Source organism: Pholis gunnellus (genome assembly GCF_910591455.1).
Source record: "Pholis gunnellus genome assembly, chromosome: 7".
Classification (NCBI taxonomy): Eukaryota; Metazoa; Chordata; class Actinopteri; order Perciformes; family Pholidae; genus Pholis; species Pholis gunnellus.
The window spans coordinates 27,791,157-27,813,842 of NC_136533.1; the positions used below are offsets into that span (position 1 = coordinate 27,791,157).

The 22,686-nt window shown below is 39.6% G+C and overlaps 1 protein-coding gene across 1 annotated transcript in view; it reads left to right on the top strand.

Moving 5' to 3' along the window:
- LOC306698749 (NT-3 growth factor receptor-like) overlaps window positions 1-22,686 on the top strand; it is a gene marked incomplete at both ends in the record, with an annotated part of 212,451 nt that overhangs the window by 157,155 nt on the left and 32,610 nt on the right. The window contains one exon of the mRNA XM_079163218.1: window positions 15,243-15,431. Coding sequence (XP_079019344.1) covers window positions 15,243-15,431 — 189 coding nt within the window. The remainder of the gene's footprint in view (window positions 1-15,242; window positions 15,432-22,686) is intronic.

The window sequence follows — 22,686 nt, forward strand, 5'->3', positions numbered from 1 at the left end:
GTAACACAGACTGAAAAAATTCTTTGAATGAACACAGCCAAAATCTGTGAGATGTGGCATTATTTCTTCCTTAAATAAATTATCAAAATGGCAGAATATATTTATTTGATCAATCACAGCACAATTTCTTCATCATCATTTATTCACCAAGTCTGTCTGCTTTTATCCAAAAGCACTACAAAAAACAAAAAAACTGATGGATGGAAAACTCTTTGACTGGTACCTGAAGCAACATGCTCACACAACGCGCTCACACCAACACAACTCAGTGCTGTTTCCTGTAACAGACAGTCGGTCAGTGAGGGAGTGTCGGCCAGCCACCGCCCCAGTCAGTGTAATTGTTTGTTGTTTGTCTCTTGTTTGTCTACATGGCACCGCTTTGCTGTCAGCCTCTGTGACATCCTCCTCTTGCCTCCAATACCCACCCCCCACATCCACACCCCCAAAGCCCTGAGCAGCAAACCAATTACAAAAGGGAGAGAGAGAGAGAGGAGTGTTTGGGCTGCTCAAGGCTCTCAGATGAGAACGCTCTGCCTGCCTCTATCGTTTAGCATCACAGAGATAGAGCGGCGTGTAGAGGAGACGGTCAGCGTATGTGAACGAGACGAAAAGAAAAAAAGCTTGAGTGCGGACGGGGAGAGAGGAGAGAGCAAGGTAGATTCAGTGAAGGGGGATGAGAGAGAGAGAGAGAGAGAGAGAGAGAGAGAGAGAGAGAGAGAGAGAGAGAGAGAGACTGCTGGGAGCTCAGGCCTCTCAGCCCCTGGGACACTGGGAGGTGTTAAAGGTGAAGTAATTATCAGCCATCATTTAGCAACACTGTGCAGAGCCCCACACTGGATAAATGGTGTGCTATCAATTTACACACTCGCCCGTCCCCCGCGTAAGTACGTGTGTGTATTCTTGGACTGCAATCTTGGAAGGAGCCAATTTTCAGTTTTAGACCTTCAGACATTGATGTGAAGTAATTCCAGCGGGTCCTCAACAAGGAGGATACAGTGTTGGAGGCTCCAGTTCATTCCTACAAAGGTTGCATTGGAACCTGAATGAAATGTAACTTGAGTAAAATTTAAAAATAAATAAACTAAAATAATGATTTCCTCCAAGCAAAAGGCTCTGAGTGAATTTGAATTCCCTCTGGTAAACAGTGGCATATGTGTCTAAGGCTTTTATTGTGAAAGGTAAGGACGGAAGGAGTGAGGCATGTTATTCATTTATTATCTTGTAATATTTAAGTATAGGCGCAAGTCAGATTTTCATTGGCAATGGTTTTTGTTTAATGATGAACACAACAACTCTTATGATCCTACGCTACTTCTTGATGTTATCAAAGTCCGTCTTTTGTCATTATTTTGTTTGCCTATCAAAATGACATGCTGTGAGTCAATGCTGGATGTTGTTAACTGTCTTGTTATCATAATCTATCAACAGCTGCTAGCTCCACATCTCAGAATTTCAAGCCCTCTGATTTGATGTTTTGGTTTTAGACTGTTGCCATCTCTGTTTTTATGTATCCTGCCAGCAAAAGCCGTCGCTGGAGTCATTATGTTTTTGGGTTGTCTGTCCGTCTGGTCCAATTTTTGTGAACGCGATATCTTAAGAATGCAGAGAGGAAACGTAATCAAATTTGGCACAAATGTCCAGCTGGTATCAAAGATGAACTGATTAGAATGTAGTGGCTAAAATAAAAGTTCACTTTAACCTCACACAAGCCATTTTGGGCCATAACTTAAAAAAATGATTTGCTGCTCGCGACAATTTCACAAAAAATATTGAATAGGATAAAATGATAAAGTGATGACATTTTGGACATTTGTGTGTATGTAAACTGCAACTTTACTGGTTTGCGGAGGCATGCAACCTTTCTGAGGTAATTTTGGATCCAGAAGTGACAGGAGAGGGTGCACAACTGAATGCTGATCAGGACATTTTGTGGCGACTAAAATGTTATAATTAACTTTAATGAACTGAAAACACACTGTGAAAGGGTTACAGTTCTAAGAGGAAAACACGGAAAGCACCCAGACCGGACAACGCTCTGGTAGAGACCTGTCAATTCTAAGGTAGCCCCGCCCTAAAGCATCCCCTGCTTTATGGTCTGTGTGACTCTAAATGGACCATCATTTACTAAATGAACATCATGCTGTATTGAAGAAGACTTGAAACTAGAGATTGAGACCATAAACTCATGTTTACAATGTTTACTGAGGTAGTAATTTAAATGAGAATTAGGGTCATTTTCTCATAGACTTCTATACAATCAGACTTGCAACCGAAGGAGTCGCCTCCTGGTGGCCATTACAGAGAATACAATTTCAAGACACTTTCACATTGGCTTCACTTTTCAGAGCCGGAGGTTTCCCCCTGGGCTGAGGTCAAGTGAAGATCATGTGTACTGCTTTTGATAATGTCGACAATGGAGCATACTAACACACATATTTGACATGTTGCTGTATCATAGATGCTAAAAGCCCAGATACCTCACACCAGGGTGGAGAACACACACACACAAATTGTGATTGTCGCTGTGTGACGGATGCTTGCACTCAGTCCTCTGCCTGATTTACATCATTCCAGTGTATGTGAGGGAAAAAGGGAGGGCCTATTAGTTTGTTCGTTTGTGTGTTTGGCAGGGCAGATGTGAAGGTGCATTTGCAAAGTGTCTGTCGGCAGAATGATTTACAGGTTTTGGGAGAAGGAGGTCTGAGGGGATGACAGGAGAGAGATGGAGCACTGAACCCACAGTAATCACAGAGCTCTGAAAGGAAAGTCATTTATATTGACTGCATTGGTGCTGCCACCACTTGTATATTGTGTAAAAAGAATTGTAGAGATGTATGGTTTCACTTATTGTGCCAAACTGTAATAATAAATATGGAGGATTACAAAACCTGTTTGCCTTTTCTCCATGCTCGATGACTCACTCACCCATTTAGCTTTCCTCATATACCAGAACATTTTCCGATTAGACGTGATTTCTTGTATTACCACCCTTTGCAACCACTTTCTTTAGACATAATTTACAGATTATCATTTTCTTCTAGCAGTCTGACTTTTTAAAACCAGAACCATGTCCATACAATGGAAGTTGAACTGTTTTGTTTTTTTTGCTTTTACCAACTCCTCCTCTTCTTCGTTATGTGCAGAGCTTACAGACATTTCTTCGTTTTGAACAAAGCACTTTGTACCTCTTAAGCTTCAGTCTTGGACGTGTCAGTTTCTGCTCATTGCAAGCATTGTTTTTTCAAAATAAACGTCCCTGTTCACAGGAAGCGTACAGTGTCCACCCATTACATGCATAGACTCTTTTCAAAATAAACTTCTAACGTACGTTTTGGTTTTTAGAAAGAAAGAAAAAAGACAAGGTTAGATTTAAGAAAGGAACGCCTTTGGGTTACAATAGGTATGTTTTAAATTAGAAAATATTTTTTAATTGATTTGATGAGTCAAATAAACTGGACAGACTCACTCAGGAGACCACTGTTTGTGTCCCATGTGAAACCAAGTCAACGTTGACTTATTTTACCGTAAATAGATGGACTTGTACTTGTATAGCGCCTTTCTAGTCTTCCAACCACTCAAAAGTGCTTTAACACTACATGTCATTCACCCATTCACACCCACTGATGTTAGGGGCTACCATGCAAGATACCACCATCCATCAGGACTAACTATACTAAGCATTCACACACCAATGGCACAGCCCTCAGGAGCAATTTGGGGTTGAGTGTTTTGCCCAAGGACACATTGCCCCCAGTATTTGTGTTACATAACTGATGTACTTAAGAAATGTCAGTTACGTAACAAGCATACTTATTCTATCTATCAAACGTATTTATTCAAACCCAAACATTATCTGTTTCTGAAACCTACTTTTTACGTAAATAAACCTTAAAAACTAAGTAAACCTACGTTAGCAGTTTATTTTGAAAAGACACAATGCATGTAAGGAGCTGAAACTGACATGCCGTCCCTGAAACGTCCAAAAAGGACTCTAGAGGCGTATCTAGAGCGCCATCATTTGAGGCATAGGGCTACTGACCAAATGTCATTTTCTGACAAATTGGGAGAGGGAATGTGATGGTAACACCATTGCACCTTTGTGATTGAGACAGAAAGTCACTAAACCTCTTGCAAAAATCTGTCTTTTTTGTTAATGGCAATCTATTAATTGCAACACTGTTGACAACAAATTCGGACTATTATTTGTGTTCTTAGGAATTCTGCGTTTAGAGTGTCAAGCTTCAGTTATCTTGAAAACATTTTTTTTTAAAGATAACATCACCCCCCATTTCTTTTCCTTTTTTGCCATCCTCCATTACTTTGTCCCAACTGCTGTTTGACAGTACATTTGTCAGCCAAACTTTGCAGTGTGTCCTGATTTTCCCCCAAAATAATGAAGCGTCATATGCTCCCAAGCCACAGAGCATTAACACAAACGGTCCCTTCTTTGGGTTAGCATGATGTGAGGACATTTAGTTTGCCTTCGGGAGACTTCCAGGGAAATATCTTGGATGCTCCAGTGCTCAGAACTGGTAGAGCAACAGAAACTGCTGATCAGGTGATTTATGGAGTTAATGAAGTCTGTCTGACAGTTCTGTGAGCCAGTGAGAAGCAGGTATCAATACTGGGGGCCTATTAGATTGATGTGAGTAATAAAGTGTCATTGAAAGACTGTGGCGCCAATTGGGCACTATGGACAACAGAGGGGGTGGTCATGTTGTAAACTACGGCATAAACCACCATGACCTAAGGACATTTATTTTTATTATACAAGTGGATTCCCTGGTAGATCCAATAAGCCATTAGGGTATCTGTGTTCCAGTAAAATTGCAAGTAATTGGGCACAGATGCCCTTGAAGAGTTACATTTGTAATGGTTACTACATCACTGCATCACAGTTGCATTCTCTGAGAAAGTTGTCATTTCCATTCAAACACAGCAGCAATTGCGTCGTTTTGAGTTTTTTTTGTATCAACAGTTTTTATACCCTGTTGCATACAATTATCAACATGTATTATGACCACTATGTAAGGAGGAAATAGATGTTAGAAAATGTGACTGGTTGAAACAACGGTTCACAACGTCTATGGATGCGTTCTCCGTCTGTACTGTATTTACACAAGCAAAAGTCTTTAAATGCATGATTTTGGGTGCCAGGCAAATGCCATGTTATAAATCTGAAATCTGGAAAAGGGGGGGACCCTAAATTGATTTTAGGTGGGACATCAAATCTTTCCCTTATTGACTAAACTGCAAACCCTAGGCTCTGTGGCCCATAGATGTTCTGTTATATACGTATGTTACTTTACAGAAAAAAGCCCAACATGCACCCAGTCTAAGTAGTGAGATGTGCAGTTCTGACTGTAAACTAGAAAGACAGCAGCTACCAGTCACAATTCCCAGTTCCTCAGTGAGTCTGCCCGATGGCCCACTAACATCATTCAAGCTCTAAACTTTGTGCTCCATGAAAACTGTCTACCTCACATCTTCCTGCTCTTCTCCATCCCCCCCATGTCTCTCCTTCACTCACTCCATGTCCTCTCTTATCCATTATCAGCTGACCGTTCAGCCCACATGTCAGCTTGTCTGACACATGGCCATAAATATTAACAAAGGTTGTGCAGTAACTGACAAAGGTCAGAGTCAGTTCCCCCGCAGTGGCCAACATGTCCATCAATACTCACAAGTTCTTTTCAAGTGTCCTTCAGCATCCGTCTAAATCCCCAACCTGCTCACTGAGAGTCTCTGTGGATGAAAGAGCTGCTGCTTCAAACCTGAGCTGGAAACGATGTACATATAAATGGAAACATTGCAAGAATATGCAAGTTAGCATATCTGATGTCAAACATACCTTCATGAATAATAACAAACACTGGTACACCTAAAACATCTAAGCCAGCATTTTGTTCCTTTTAATTGAACTATGGTAGCATGAGCAGTTGTGAACACAGTAATTGTACTCTGGTCCGGACCAAAACTACAAGTCAGAGGCTGCTTGTGAGAGATGGCCTCGGTCCATTTCCATGCTAACCCTAGTGCGGTTCGATTGCACCGAGAACATAATCCACCTCATAGCAGGAAGTGAACCAAAATGCAGAATTAGTGGGCTACCTGTTCAAGCATCTATTGAGATGGACACAGCAAAACGACATTGACGAATGGCAGAAGATTGACTTGACCTCCGCAAAATATAACAAAAATGCCTATTTCCCAATATGTTGAGCTGTTCCATAAATGACTCTGTGACTTTTAATCTGGCACCCCCTCCCACAGGACAAACTTTACATTTGTACTTCCATTAGAATTTAGAATTTTGTCCAGCACTTTGTTCTGCTTTGTAACAAGTTGTATAACCTCAAAGTGCTGCAAGTAGGACTTTTAGACTGGTCATATCAGAAAGTGGTGATGCAAAATATTGCCCTATAAGAAGCCCTTCCAGTAGAGAAAATGTGATGAGGTGCCCTCTAAGATGCCTTTCCATTGGAGAATACACAGTGAATTGTCCTCTAGGATGCCCTTCTAGTGGAGAAAACAAAATAAACTACCTTCTAGGGTACTCTCTGCCTGCTGGTGGCCCATCGCATGCAGCTGGTGACCTTTTTTTTCCCCCTGCCCTGGCTGTTGCTCTGTCAGAGAGCAGGTTGTACTTCAATTTAAAGATCAGTGGTTTGATTCCATACTCCAGTCCATTTGGATGTGTCCTTGGGAAAGACACTTAGCCCCAAAGTTGCTTCCGTAAACTGTGCCTACGGTGTGTGATCGGGTGTGAATGTTAGTTAGTCCTGATGGGCAGGTCTCTCGGAGGGAAAACGACATCAGCAAAGCTCAGCACAGATTTACTTCACCTCCATGAGTAAATCACTTAAATTATCTGATTTTCGTCGGAAATGCTGCTATTGTGAATGCTGACCGAGCCGTTGTAATTTTTGTATTCAAGTTAAGAGGGGGGATTTCTTTGAATATAATTGTAGTCACAGGTATAAAGTCTGTCATGTAATCAGTGCCCAACGAGCTCTCTTTTCACATGTTGCATTCCTGCTGAGATCCAACCTCACAGTTAGTCATCCTGCCACCTTCCCTCCTTTCATTCCATTTTGTAATCCCTTTATCCATGCTCTCATCAGTTGATGTCTCTCCTTTCCTTTCTTCCTCTCTCATCATGTCCTCCTATCCCCTGTTTCCATCAAAACCACCCTCCCCCAGCACCAACAGCCCAAACACTTCCTTGTTTTCTGTCCGCTGTGAAGGTTGACTGTGTCAGTCCTATTAACTGCAGGCCGGTGTGTTCGGTTCCATCAGACACAACAGCAGACTCCCCGGATCCCCAGGGGGAGGACGTACGTATATAAAGCACAGTCTATAGAGTCCAACAATGATACAAATATAATGATTTCCATTGGGAGAATTCGATCACTGCAGCAGAACACAGATTACAGCAAAGGAGAACATTGAACAGGGGATATATACGTCTATATATATATATATATATAGACATATATATATATATATACATATATGGGCCATTGACAAATAAGGCTTCTAAAAAGGTCATTTTTAAAATTATTTTCAAAATGGATTTAATGTATATTTTTGTGTCCGGAACAATGTGGTGAAACAAGTCTAAGTTGTGAACCAACTTTTCATAATGTTTTTAATAGTTTTTTAAAGTATTTTTTAACTGTGGCGCAACCACATATTTATAAAAAAATATATATTTTCCTAATATTTATTTAAGTATCCCTTAGAGTGTCTACTGTGTCTAATAGGGGTGGGGGAAAAAATCGATACAGCATAGTATCGCGATATTTTGCGTGGTGATATTGTATCGATACACGGAAGCCAAGTATCGATCTTTTATTCTATAAACTAGAAACATTTTGGTACTAGAAAAAATAAAATCAATTGCTTTTTCAGTCCACTAGATGGTGCTGAGTTGTTTTCTGGTGAAGTCAGAAGAGGTCACGGGTCAGTGAGATTGGTAGGAAGTTGGTCAAAACAAAGAGAGATATCGATCGGAGAAAGAAATCAGAAATGCAGCATCCGTGTTTGAATCAGACGTCTGGACTTATTTGGATTTTTATTAAACAAGGAAGGCCGTCGCGGCATTCGCCCCGCCGGTCTCGCCGGGGACTATTTGTGTTCATTCGCGTGAATCTCGCTGGACGCGCCGGAGAGGAGGCATGGCTTATCGCCCTGAAAGCCGTTCAACTGTCCACCATCAACCGTGGAAAAAAATAACCTCTATTTCTGCTTAGTACGTGTTGTGGAAGTCCCAGATATCACGGGAAACTAAACGCCATCATGTCTGGTTCATAACCGTGGATTTCATCGAGCTCACTGTGTCTAGCAAGCCACATGTCGGCTGTTTACTACAGCTGTATGAACACAAAATAAACTGATTTGAATGTGATTTAACGGCAATAAACCGACAAAAAGGAACTCCGAAATAACTACGTAATGATGCTCATTTGTACTCGGATCGATCGGTGCTATTCTATGCTAACATTGTAGCAGCTCCATCAACACTCAACATAACGTCATCTAGACGTAAATACGGCAGCGTCTTTTCATTGTTTGCACCATATGGTGCATGTGCCTGGCTGCATGTGAAGTGTTTCGCTCACCCGCTCAATCTGGCCTCACAACGGCCGTTAAATCTGCCAACAGCAGCCAGGCTCATGGGGAGAGTGCAGCGCATAACTGGCTCTCTGCCCTCGACGTCCACGCCTCGCAAATTATATAACTCTTATATCGTACTTATAGAAGTTATAGACACGTTTGCATTCAGTTAAGTGTGTCAGGTGCAACATTTATGACAGTGTTGGTCAGTCAGTCTGCTTGACGATCCCATTTTGCTGCAATAAAAATGATTGAAGTGAGACTGAAAACTTTATCTTATTAGATAAAACATGTTGACACAGTTTTCCTTTGGGGACATAATTTGCAGTTGAAAAAAGGTAATAAATCGCAATATATGTTATCGCCATACTCAGCATATTGCAGTATCGTAATAATATCGCAGTATCGTGATAATATCGTATCGTGGGATCTCTCGCGATTCCCACCCCTAGTGTCTAACACATCGTATTTTGTGGGTGTGTTTTATATATATATACAATAATTTATCATAATTGCGTTCTCTTGGCAGGTATTTAATATATTTAACATTTGATTTTACATTTAAACATTTAAACATAATAATACAAATATACAAATGAATACATTCAATACAATAGTTCTTCACATCATGTTAAGCAAAAGAATTTTCACTTTAACCTATTTATTGCTTGAAATTAATATTTTACCTGGTCACACCATCATGACATTTATCAGTTGTGCCACCTGACAATATCAGTAATCACAGGAAATATGCAGAATTGCTTTTTCTTTTCAAATACAACATTTTTTTAGTCAATAGTCTCTTTTGAAGTAAAAGTAGTAAATATTTCATAGTAATCATGTTCAGCACATAACTGGAATAGAGTCACAGTCTCTTCCTCCCGGGCTGTTGCAGCTTCTACCTCATCGTAGCAGCGTTCTGCACACGCTCCACACACACACACACACACCACACTGACCTGCTGTCTGCTCCCTGTGTCCTGATCATTCTGCTTTACTTGACAGTGGCGTCCTTAATAGTTAAACAATATTCATTAATATCATGAAAATAGTTTGAAAGTGTATAATAAGTCCCATATTTACAGTTGTACCACCCTGACATTTGAGAACATTCACATTGCTGGACAAAAGTTTTTTAAATTATTGCAACAGCTTAAAACTATTGGTATTTGTAAAAATTTGATTTATTTGAATCGTTTCAACAATAAAAGCATGCCATAGTATTTTATTTTGAATTTATTATCATTTAAATACCTTTTTTAATAGATTTCTGTACTGAAAATGTATCACAACTGGATAGGTTTTATAGAATGAAATGATATATGTCATGAATTGATACAATTATTTTTAAAGGAAATAGTGGACTCGGACACAAAAATATGCACGTCATGTCATTGACCCATATACATATATATCAACAAGGAGAGGAAAAAGAAACTAATGAGGACAGGTTAACAGAAAACATGGAGAAAAGGAAGGATCCAGGTCAATGTATTACTGTTGCTTTAAAGTTGCACTGCACGTGTTAGTAGATTCCAAAATCATAAATAAAATCATTAAGTAAAACCAAACATGAATATTGAGCACAGAGTGCAATGAGTGAATGTGAATCTGTTGTCTCCTGGATTAGGAGGGAGAGGAGCCCGAACCAATGTGGCAAATGCTGAAACCAATGTATGGGCTGATACTGTTCTCTATCCCCTTGCAAATGTTTGTCTGTTTGTCTCCATTGAGGAGAATTAGATGGGAAATATATGTATGACCAATTAGTGTCAACTAATAAAAAAAAAAGATCTTTGAGTTGATATGAGAAATAAATAAATGAATAAGAATGCAGCCTGAAACTCAAATTAATAATCTATACTGACCATTAAATAAAATAGAAGCCATTATGAATGCTAAATCAATTGTTGATAGTCATAATTGGTCATTGGCGTCTATATAAACTGTGTTGAATCTTTGTGTATGTATTTTTCCTTCATTTATGGGCACTCCTTTGACATTTCCTGTAGATTATCAGATGCCTCAGGCTATATTCAGATTGTGAGCCTCAGCGCTCAATTCTGATTTATTGCTCAGATCAGATATTCTTTTTTTTGGCTGTTCACACTATCTTTTAAATGTGACCAATATCAGATTCCAGTTTGAAATGGTCGTGAACTGACCCGAAAGAATCGTTTTAAAAAAACATCAAATGCTGCAAATTGTCGTTGGGTAGCAAACATTTCTAAGTTAGTGTGCTGTGGAAGCCAGCGAATTTGTGAAGAGGCGATTACGAGCATGAGGAAAAAGAGACATTTTTAATTGAGCCTTGCTACTTCTGTACAGAGGTGTGTGTGGAGGGGGAGTCAGAGCCAAGTGTGGTGGGATCATAACGAGAAAGGCTTCACAGCCCAGAATTGTGACCAATGTCAAACTAGAGTGACATAAAAGTTGGATGAGGTTGTATACCATAAAAGTCTGACCTGTATCTAATGTAGGACCACATATGAAAGAGACCCAAACAAGAATTGAAAAGATCAGATTCCATATGAGTCACATGTCTGTCAAAAAAATCTAATCTAATTTAAACTCTGCTGATAATATCGACCTGACCAAGGCCTTGGTTTTAATGGAAGGGTGTAACAAAATGTTCTTTTGTTGTATACTTGTCATATTAACCACATATTTTATAAAGTGGAAAGGAGGCGAGGAAGGTAAGGTTCATTGAGAAACAGAAATTAAGGCAAAAAGTTTGAACCTTTAAAGTTTGACATTTTGGGAATACACTTTTTCCCTTTCTTACAGAGTACGACGGTCAGAATGATACCATTCGCGTGTCTGTAAGGTTGATATGAAGCTACAGCTAGCAGCAGGCTATCTTAGTCTAAAGACACAAGTGTAAAAACATGAATTTTACTATTTCTTGGTCAGGACCAGTAAATTCCTGCCTGACAATGGTCCCTTATTTAGGTAAACAATTAGCACAGACGTTACTAATAACCTTGACAATGGATCTCTGCTATACAAGTGTCCCAGTAAGATGAGTGAGCCAGCATGCATAGCACCAGGACCATGTAACTTGTAACCTAAAGAATAGCAACTTATCCTCATACAAATAATTCTGAAAATAATAACGAGAGTTACATGATAAATAAGTCAACATTGACTTATGGTTTCACACGGGACACAGACAATGGTCTCCTGGGTGAAAGTCTGGTACTTTTGGATCAAACTTGACCTCCTCCCTATACAAAGTGTGTCACTCTCTATACTTCCTGATTCACGATTCGTGGATGACATAATAAATACAAATTATAGTGCATTACTTTTCATAGGTAAAGCTCCATGAACAGTGTATGAGGACTGCCCAAGAAGAGTGGACAGTTGAGGTTTATGTGGAACATCATGGGCGTAGATGAATAAGTACAAATGGAGAGTTAAATGTCTCATGAGAAGTTTTTTTTTCTTCTGTTATAACAACACCAAACAGACCAATGATCTTAATAGAGGGAATACATGCTTTGTGGACCTGGTCTTATTGCTTTGGACCAGTCTCAACCCTGCTCTTTACTAAGTCAATATGTTCCCAGAGTATTTGGTATGGGCCTTCCAGAGCAAAGACATGCAGCTCAGGTGGATTTGAGTCTGAAAGTCTCTCTAGGTGTGACAGTGAGGGTGTTTGTGTGTGTGAGTTGAGACGGACTGGCAGCTCGTCCATGCTGTTTACCTGCTGTCTGTGGTCTCCTGTGAGTTCAGCTCCCAGCGGACTGCACTATGTGGACTACAAAGCAGACTTCCTGCTGTGCTGCGTCTTTCAGTTCAGCCTCATAGTGCTGCAACTGAAGCTTCTAAATATTCTTCCAGTTTGTGCTATATTTTTTTTCAGGTTCAGTGCTAAATATATGATTTTTTTTACATTTATACATTAATATGTATTTCATATATATTTGTTTTATATTCAGTTTGTTTTCCAAACGACAATCATAAGCTGAATCAGCAAATTCCTAAATAACTAAAATCCATTTTACACAGCTACAATAATAATCTAATGACATACAGACATAAATAGTCAAATAATAAAATTAATTTTGAACCACACAGAATCTATCAATTTTCACAAAACATAGTGGTGGTGGTTTTAGCAGTGTTGGTGAGGGGCACAGTGAAGTCAGAGGTACTTATGTAAAACAAATATAGGTCAATGATATTTTGTGCACACATGTATCAAACAACAACACAATAATGAACTGTATTCTATAATAATATAAGCCAACAAAAAAATAATATTTAATGCACTGACTTCACATTAACTTTAATTGAGACATGTTTGAGCATGTTTGAGCAATGACAACTCGACCATGGTGTTATTTAAATAAAACCATGAATGAGTCCCTTCTTGGTAATCTTGTATCTCATTTATCCTCCGACATGATATTGCAATGTGTCTAACAGCAGATCCATTAAATGGCTTAAAATGCTATGTTTCGTAAAAAAACAAAACTCCTCTCCTCCCGTCCTCTGAACCACTGCTCTACTTCTAAAGTTCCTCTTTTGCCTTTAAACCGCTTCCTCTATCTCTGAACGTCCCCTCTCTGCATCTCAAACCACTGATGTTACCAATAAAGCTCTTCCTCCACCTGGTAAAGCTCTGTCCACCTCAAAAAGTTCCTCCAGATTCTCCACCTCTTAACTTCCATCACTCCATTTAAAGGGAAGTTCTGATATTCATCGTTTTTTTGCGATCCTTCCTGTCGATAAGAAAACACTTAACTTACACAGCTTCATTGCTGAGACCTGGGGATGCGGCACTCCCACTGATAAGGATGATGGCCAAAGCTATGAATAAAATACTTTCCTTTTTCTACTTCTAAGCTTTCTGTATCTCTAACCTCTGTCCTCTGCCCCAATCTCCTGCCTCAACGTCTGAACCATAGACTGCATATAAGAAGTCAACGTAGTCACAGTGAAGTTGCCCATTAGTTTGTGGACTACGATTTTGAAGCCTCAAGTTTAGCATTTTGGTCGCCGCCATCTTGGTTTGTGGCTATCACCATCACGTTTGCAGAAGGGTTGCAGGGTGGGGCTAAGTACAACTGATAAGCTGGATAGGACAGTTTTTTAGAAAATCAAAATGATACATTTAACTTTCATCAACTGAAGACCCACAGACATTTCCCCGACCAGACAATGCCATGGTAGAGAAATGTCAAGGTGGCCATGCCCTAAAGCGTACCCTTCTTTATGGTCTATTTTACTCTAAATGGCACCATAATGTACTCACTAAACATCATGATTGTTGAAGAAGACTTGAAACTAGATATTGAGACCATAAACTCAGGTTTAAGATATGTACTGAGTTTGGAATTCATCAAATATGTTTCCAGAATATCTAGAAGTTGCACAGACACTACTTTTTGGATGGGAATGGCAGTTTGGAGCCTATATTTAATGTGTTTTTCAGCTGCAGTGAAATGGTGACCTGTTTAAAGTAACATTGTAGCATAGTAGTATTGAACGGATGGCCGGGTGTTAGTCTTTCTTTATATCATTGAGTCTTCTACATTTGGGATTTCATTTATTTACTGTCACGGAGTGTCTTAATCTACGCTCTAATACATTTTCAAAGAATGGAATGGAAAATGTGAGATCTCTATAGATGAATCTGTCTAAATAACAAGATGGTATTCATCATCTTGTTTTCATTTTCATTAAAATTTGTATTATTACACACCAATATTCGGTGGGAGCAAAATATGATGGTGATTCATTGACTGGCTGATTAAATTCTTAACTACCCAGCAGCCTTGTTGACTCACTTACTGACTAATTCTTCATCCGATTCATCATCTTCATCAACTCATCATTCTATCAGCCTCATCAGCCACCATCACCACCAGTGTCTGGACTCCACGGGGGGATTTAACTTGTTGCTGCTGAAGGCAGACGCCCCTCGATTACAAATCCAAGCGCCAAAGACTCTATCAAAACTTTGTCATCACATATCATCCGTTAATAATGAACCATTATCTTTTCTTCATCTGACTTGTCTCTCCTAATTGAAATAAAGTTGCAACTGATTGACCGTCAGTCCAAAACTAACATCTCTTCTTGCCTCCTCATCCCATTCCTCCATCCCTGATCTTCAACTACAAATTTTGAAAGATTCTTTTTAAGAAATCAACGTTATCTCATAGAAAGACTTAACACTGCATTACGGAAACGTATGATAATATATTTATGTTGTTTGGGTTAAAATAACGTAATTTTGAATAACTGAAATTTTTGCTTTTGGTTATATAACCCACGCGATTTAACAAAGTGAACATTGACTTTTTTTTCACAACTGACATAAACAGCGCTATCCTGTTTTTGACCCATCCATCCTCTTACCCCAACCTCCTCCCTAGGGGGACTTTGATTAAAACGTATCTTTGTTGAACCTGGGAATTTGTGTGTCCAACACAACAAAGGTTGACATTCCTTTGTCATTGTTTTCTTACCACCACCATGTAATATGCTGTTAAGAGGTTGCGGTCAGCTCGAAGAAATTGTTCCAGAAATATGAATATTAGGCTAGATTTGATCAAGTTTTGGCTTTTGTTTCACCTACAGGTGTTAAGTCTGTGACTCTGTCTTTTCAGGACCGGTAGCAGTGATTAGCGGTGAGGAAGACTCCGCCAGCCCCCTTCATCATGTGAACCATGGGATTATCAGTCCCTGTACGCTGGATGCCGGGCCGGACGCCGTGGTGATTGGAATGACCAGGATCCCTGTCATAGAGAACCCACAGTACTTCAGACACGGACACAACTGCAACAAACCAGCCACCTGTAAGTACAGACATCTGGATGGACCCACACACTGTGCAGGTGTTGTAATATGTAATATGTTTGTGGCTCTTTCAGTTTTCACTCATTTCATGGCTCCTTGCCGGCAATAGCTGAGGCATTATGTTTTTGGGTTGTCCATCTGTCATGAATGTGATATCGCAAGAAAGAATGTCCACTTGGACTCAAAGATGGACTGGTTAGAATTTGGTGATCGAACGTGACTGACCTCACAAAAGACGTTTTTGAACATAAATCAATTATTCTTATGAGTTAGGGTTAGACAGAGGGTTGGACAGACTGGGATGTAAACTGCAACATAACTGCTTGGCAGAGGCATAGCCACCCCGTAATTTGCCCTTTCCTTCCATTTAAGCATAGTGAAGATAACATTGCCAACAAAGCCAACAAGTGCACTTTCACACCTGCTTGGTTCGGTTCAATCAAACGTTGTGTTGGCTGGTTGGAATTCAAACTCTGATGGTAACCAAACAACAAGACCAAAACCTTTTGAAAAGATGGGTCTCAATCCGCTTCCAACCATGAGAATCAGCTGTTGCGCAAACGCAAATTGGACCAACTGCAAAATTGAGAGTATGTATGTGACATTGATATGATTTCAGATGCCAAACTACTATTAATAATATCACGTGACCTATCTACGAAATATTGGAACTACCATTAATGCGATTTGCTATGGTAGAGAAAGTGAAAACACGATAAATTGGTAAAGTGTTGTGTTTGCGTCCGACTTTGATTTATTTCGGCAGTCAAAAGTAGTGATCCCCCATCATACGACACAAAACATCTTGTTTTTTCCTGTTTCTGCCAGTTCAAAATTATTTATATGTCACAACCAGTGTTAATGATGTTTCATAAGTCTATCGACTGCCATAAACACACACAAACCAAAACCCAGTTACTTAATGGCCCAGTGTGTAGGATTTGATGCAATCTAGCGGTGAGGTTCCATATTGCAACTGAAACTTCTTCCATGTGCCAAGCGTGTAGGAGAACTGAGGTGGCTGTCTAGGTTTCTAGGTTTGTAGGTAGAAACAGGTTGACTGCCTCCAAGAAGAGAACTGGCTCCGTATGTACATATAAACTGCTCATTCTAAAGTACTACCACACAATATTATACACTAAAGGCAACATACTTAATAACAGTATATCCCATGTCTGCCAATAAATGCTTGACACTGTACATTTTATAGAGCGAGTACCTTTCAATACCTTACCTTTATCCTATCCCCTCTTATCAGTTGTTTCCCCCACCCAACTTCCGCAGTCATGCCATGAGAGAAACAATTGAAGGAGAAAGGCAGAGCTAAAGCAAGTCAAATCAAGGCAGTATGACATGTACAGTACAGTAAATCCAGGGATCAACACAGCAAAGTACTTGAAGCATGTGACAATGCATATGCCAAGTAGACCTCATCCCAACTCTTGGTATTTTGCAAAGTGTCTCGACGTTGAAGGTTTGCAGCTGGTTAATGGCTTGAAACTGTTGGGGACAATGTTGTTACTTTTGGTTAACGTTGCGGTAGGCAGCAAAACCACTTTGTTAGGGTTAGATAAAAGCATCAGTACTTGACGCTAGGACATTGGCTGTTGTTTAACATTACAATTAAAGATTACGAAGATCACAGGCCTACAATGACAAAGACGGTCTCTGATTTGGGAATGTCAGAGAATGCAAAAACATGACAGGGTTGTTGGTTGTGTAGAATGCTATACCTGATTCTACATATACCTCAAATAATTGCAGGGCCCATGCTGTATGAGATGTAGTTGTAGTCTCAACTAATAATAAGTTTTGACTTTGTGAGCTCTTTGACATCAAATAAACCCCGGCTGCAGTAAAATGTAGCATGTCCACTGGAATAAACTGTGTTTTGGGGTTCATATGGTGCTAATGATCATGATAAGTCAGTCGATATGGGTTCATGTTTTTTTTCTTTAGTTCAGACCAAATCACAAACTACAAGTGTGAGGGACCTTAATTGTATGGGGTCAGATCAGACTCAATAATTGCAAATACAAACAGAAAGATTCACAAATGCGCACAGAACAATTCACAAATATATTCGATTTACAAATGCACGCAGAAGGATTTACAAATACATTCCAATGCACACATAAATAAATTACGATTTATATAAATGTAAAAAACAAATCACAAATATATTTCTGCATTTGTATGTATTTGTGTGTGTATTTGTATGTATTTGTTTGTGGATCGCTTCACATTTGTGTGTGGGTTTTTTGAGACTCCCCTGACGTGGCTGGATTCGCAAATGCGTTTTTTTTTCAACATGGACCATCTGTAGCCAATCAGATGTCAGCCTCATTTTCAACCAATCACATGAGCGCAGCTACCCCCTCCCCTCCCACGAGGCTTTATATTTATATAAATCGTAATTTATTTATGTGTGCATTGGAATGTATTTGTGGATTGTTCTGTGTGCATTTGTGAATCTTTCTGTGTGCATTTGCAATTATTGAGACTGATCTGACCTCATACAATTGCCATGATTTAAAAAATGTGTGTGCAGAATAGAAGCTCAGGCCAGTTGATGAAGTCTAAGCTACTGCTTGTCTATTCTATACTTTAGTAACTATCGGTGTCCCAACGATGTTTGAAGAAAGCACTGAAAACAGTCCGATGCAGTAGAGTATATTCTTTAGGCAAAGAAACAACTCGTGAGCTGGACGGCGTAGACCAACCAAATATTCTGCTCCTTCGTCTTGAGCCAATGTTTCTCCTTTCTTTTTAAACTCTTCGTCTGTTGCCTTGGAAACAATAGTGTCATCTTTTATGGTCCCTTCCAGGTTTCATTTTTCTAATGGTATCATAACAAAATACCCAGAGCAGGCGGCTGGGCATATCCCCAAGTTTCACTGCCAGCCACTGCCAAGTTTCATGATGTCATGACATTCCTTTAACTCCAGGTTACAGAAAAGGTTGGTGAAGATCAAGTAAAGATGACAACACAACTAGCAACAGGCTGTTAAGTTTACATTTGCATAGTGAGGTTGCTAGTCAAAAGTGTGCGAATCAGGCAGGTGGATGTGGGGATGTTTTTACCATCAGTCATGTTGATGGTTAAAACCCCATTCCAATTTGTACCGAGTGAAGTTTTGACTTAAACTAGCCAAAAAGCCTTTTGCTGTCCCCAACTCTTCACTTGAGCCCGGGTTTTGTTACCTAAAAACATCAGCTAAACTTTAATTTGATAAACTGATCAGCATAAAAGTCAACTTTCTACATCCATAATCACACAGGTGACTCACAGTTGGTACAATTTGAGAATTGTGTGGACAGTCCTGATTGAATCATCAGTACAAAAACTGAATAAATTGTGTGGGAAAATATCTGGTTCACAAAGGGACATAAAACCTGAAAGAGGGAAATCAATTATGACTTCCAAGGTTCATTTCAGCAAGAAACATCCAATCATAGAGCTTTAAATCCACTTTTGTTCTACGTTAAAGGCAAGCAGTGGCAAAAAATGTGTCCTTGTTTGAATTTGATGAACATTCTGCAGCTTAAATTAAAAGCCACTATGATGTCGTGCAAAATTCCAGAACAGAACAAAACAAAACAGCTGAAATAACTCAAACTGATTATTACAGAAACCAATTGTTAGAATAGCCAAAAGTCAACTGTATTTTCGTCTATGGCTTCCAAGTTGCTTCTATTCCCCAACTGTCACCTCACCTTGACTCCATGAGCTATGGATTTACTGTGAAAAGTAAACCACCGACTTAATAGAACGGGTAGGTCAGCACCATCAGCACTTGTTAATGTGACAGTGATCAACAAGGCCTCTGAAGTGTCCGAGTAAGACCAATAGCTGTCTTTCCATCCAATTTTCACACAAAGAGGCTTTCTTACAGTCCTCACTCTACCTGTTAGTCAATATTCATAACATGTGGTTGATTGCAGTCTAATATTACTAATACTTCTTGGAATCAGTCATTTCTTTTTGAGCTCTTTGTGAGAGCAAATAACATAACTATACACATCAGAAGCATTAAAGTGCTGCATAAACTTCTGTCAAACACCGGAATTGGATTTCCCCACGTAAGCCCTGAAAAGTCTTTATGACTTCCTGTTTACTCGTCTTGGTTTGTTTGTAAAAGCCAGTGTACGCCGAGACCTGGACCAGAACTAAAATGTGTAATTTATTACCTTAGTCAGAACCCAACTACAGGTGGGAAAGCACCCAAAGAGACCAATTGAAGGGCCAGTGTGTAGGATATGGCGGCATCTAGTGGCGAAGTTGCAGATTGCAACCAACTGGGAACTTCCTGTTTGCTCTGGGCTATTGTAGAAGCACAATGGCCAGCTCCGTGTAAAAGACCCGCTCCATATATAGATAGAAACAACTCGTTCTACGCTAACGAAAATTATTTTCATGTGATTATACAGTAAAGAAAACATACTGATTAATATTCTATTACATTTCTGCCAATAGATCCCCCTAAATGCTGCACAATGTAATAATTGAGGTTGTTGCTGAGATTTGGTAAGTTAAAATGACAATACTAAAATGAAGTAGGGTAAAAAAAACTTGAGTCTCAGATGGAAACAAACCATTCCCCAATGTCAACTGTCTGTTGCAATGAGGGACTTTTACCGACATTTCTGGTGTGCTCACATTCAATTTGTCTTACATGATGTGGATAAACGCTCGGGCTTGTTTACAACCTGTCTGATCGTCTGACTGGTCTCCGCTCCACCAGCCTCCGTCTGACAATGACTTTTCTCATCGAGGCTTTTCTTATATCTGATAAAAGGGCATTAACAGCAGCAATTGTAAAAAAAAAAAAAAAAAAACGCCATGTCATTGTAAAACAAAAATATATATATTTATTTTTTTACATTCAACAACATATTTTCCCATGAGTCATGGGAGCTAATGTTAGCTACCTGCTCCTTCCCTCTCTCTTTCTCTCTGTCTGTTATTCCAGTAGTCTCCCCACTCTCTCTGTGTCTCTATTGAGCACAGAAAGCATTCTGCCACAGCGGTGCAGCAAATCGCTTTTTGCCTTTACAGCCATATAAATCTAAAGCGAATCCCCTGGGAGACAACACACACACACACACACACACCAAAACACCACTGATGTTGTTGCCAATGGCGATTCTGATCCATCATAAGAGTCACCTTGTGTGATTATCACCAGCTGTATATTTCCACTGGAGGTGTGTGTGTGTGTGTGTGTGTGTGTGTGTTTGTGTGTGTGTGTGTGTGTGTGTGTTTGTGTGTGTGTGTGTGTGTCTTAACTGTGTTTCTTCCACCCATGTGTCTTTGATCATAAACCCATCATCATCTTCAAAAACTCACTATTTCACACACACACACACACACACAAAGAATATACTTTGTGCATTAATCACTATTGAGTTCACTTTTGACTCTGCATGCAGTGAGCACAACAGATCACTTTCCATGCTTAAAATGCTTTCAATGACCACATTTTTCAAAATCCATGAAATGTTTTCTCACTCAAACTCAACCACCAACCAAACCTCTGTGCATTTACACTCCATTCTACACATTTCATAGCATTGTAAAAACGGTTCAATTTACATTCATAACCTAGCCTAAAGAAATGACTGTAAATTAGACTTAAAGACTTAACCTCTGACCCCGTGGTTACTTGGCTCTAAATTGATACTAACAAAGGTAAAGTCACACAAGTGACCTTGTGGCACAGTTTCACCATGCTAATTATTTAGCTATCATGCTAGCTGAAGTGCTGAAATGACAAAAAAGCATCCTGGTTACGATGGAGCCTTCAGTTCCAGTGAAGTTTATTCTGTATTTATTATGCAAAAAAGCATTGCATCAAAATATACACTCCATAACATTTTGGAGGTGAAACAATTGTGTAACTAAAGGGTGTGATCCAGCGCTGGTATATTTCCTTTGTTAAATAAAGTCAACACACTCACTACACTGCTCACTATAATAACTGTCTTCATGCTGCCGTACCAAGTTTTTAAATCATCTGCATCCACAGGAGCCTCTAATCTTGTTTAGTAATGCCAACAAATGCTGGTTGCTACTCCATCAAGGTGTCAGAGCTGCCATGGAGCCCACACTGTCCCAAACTGCACTCTTTGAAGAAAAAAGGAAACATTTATTTCAGAGAGAAGCTGACAGAAAGGTTTACAATATGTGTTTGAAGATTATATTCAGGATGTCAAACTGATTCAGCTGTAAAAAAGGTTACAAAAAAGATAACGATAGACGCTAAAGCCCACATATCTCATTGTAAAAGTGAACCACCATCACTTGGCGATTGAGACAACAGACGATGATATTGTGTTCCTTTAAAGCCGAGTAGGTGTTTATTCAGTGTTATTGAAAAGCAAAAGCAGCAAGTATACATTTAGTGTACCTTCAGTGGGTAGAAGTGCTATTGCTATTTAATGATGTGCTAACATGCTCTGCTAATGTTAGCTCCACAGGTTTTTCTGTAAAAACGCAATGTTCTTGAAACTTATATCTCTTTTCAACCTCTCCGGGTAACGAGAGTCACTGTAAAACAACGTTTAACTATGACTCGCTCCAAATCCACCAAACCAGCATGAACATAAAGACAATCTAAAAACCATTGCATGAGTCTATTGAGCAGTGCCGGGTAGTTGTCGGAGCTAGCCGGTGCTACGCTACGATTGGCCAGTCTGCATTCAAGGGGAGGGACTTAGCGAAAAGTCAATTCAGCAATGTTTAATATGTACATCACAGTAGTATTAGTTTATTATACTATAAAGCTGGGCTATTATGCATTACCTTGAATTGTCTGCAAAACGTTTCTTTTTTTATCATGTGATTGAGATGATTCCCATTCATTCACAATGTGCTGTTAATACATTAAAGACACCACTTCAAGTAAAGATAGTGTTGTTGAATTGATTGAGAGGTCCTATGCTGATGCAGTTTGCTACGCTGCCCTTCTCCCTCCTCGAAGCCTCTATAGCAGCTATATGTATGCCGCTGGATGATGCGAGTCCCAGAGCTCATTACAGCCTCGCTAATTGCAACCCAGTGGCAGAACGGTCAAGTCATTCAGCGAACCCTCGTTGCGTGAGTGCGGGTGTTTTTGGTGAGTGTACGTCTTTTTTTCTGTATTTTGTGCGTGTGTGTCCCAACTGTGCTGAAGCCTTTCAGCCATGCACACAGCACTGCCAGCTAGAAAGCAGTGCGAGCTCAAGCCGGGGAAGACTTTGACAGTGTGTTAA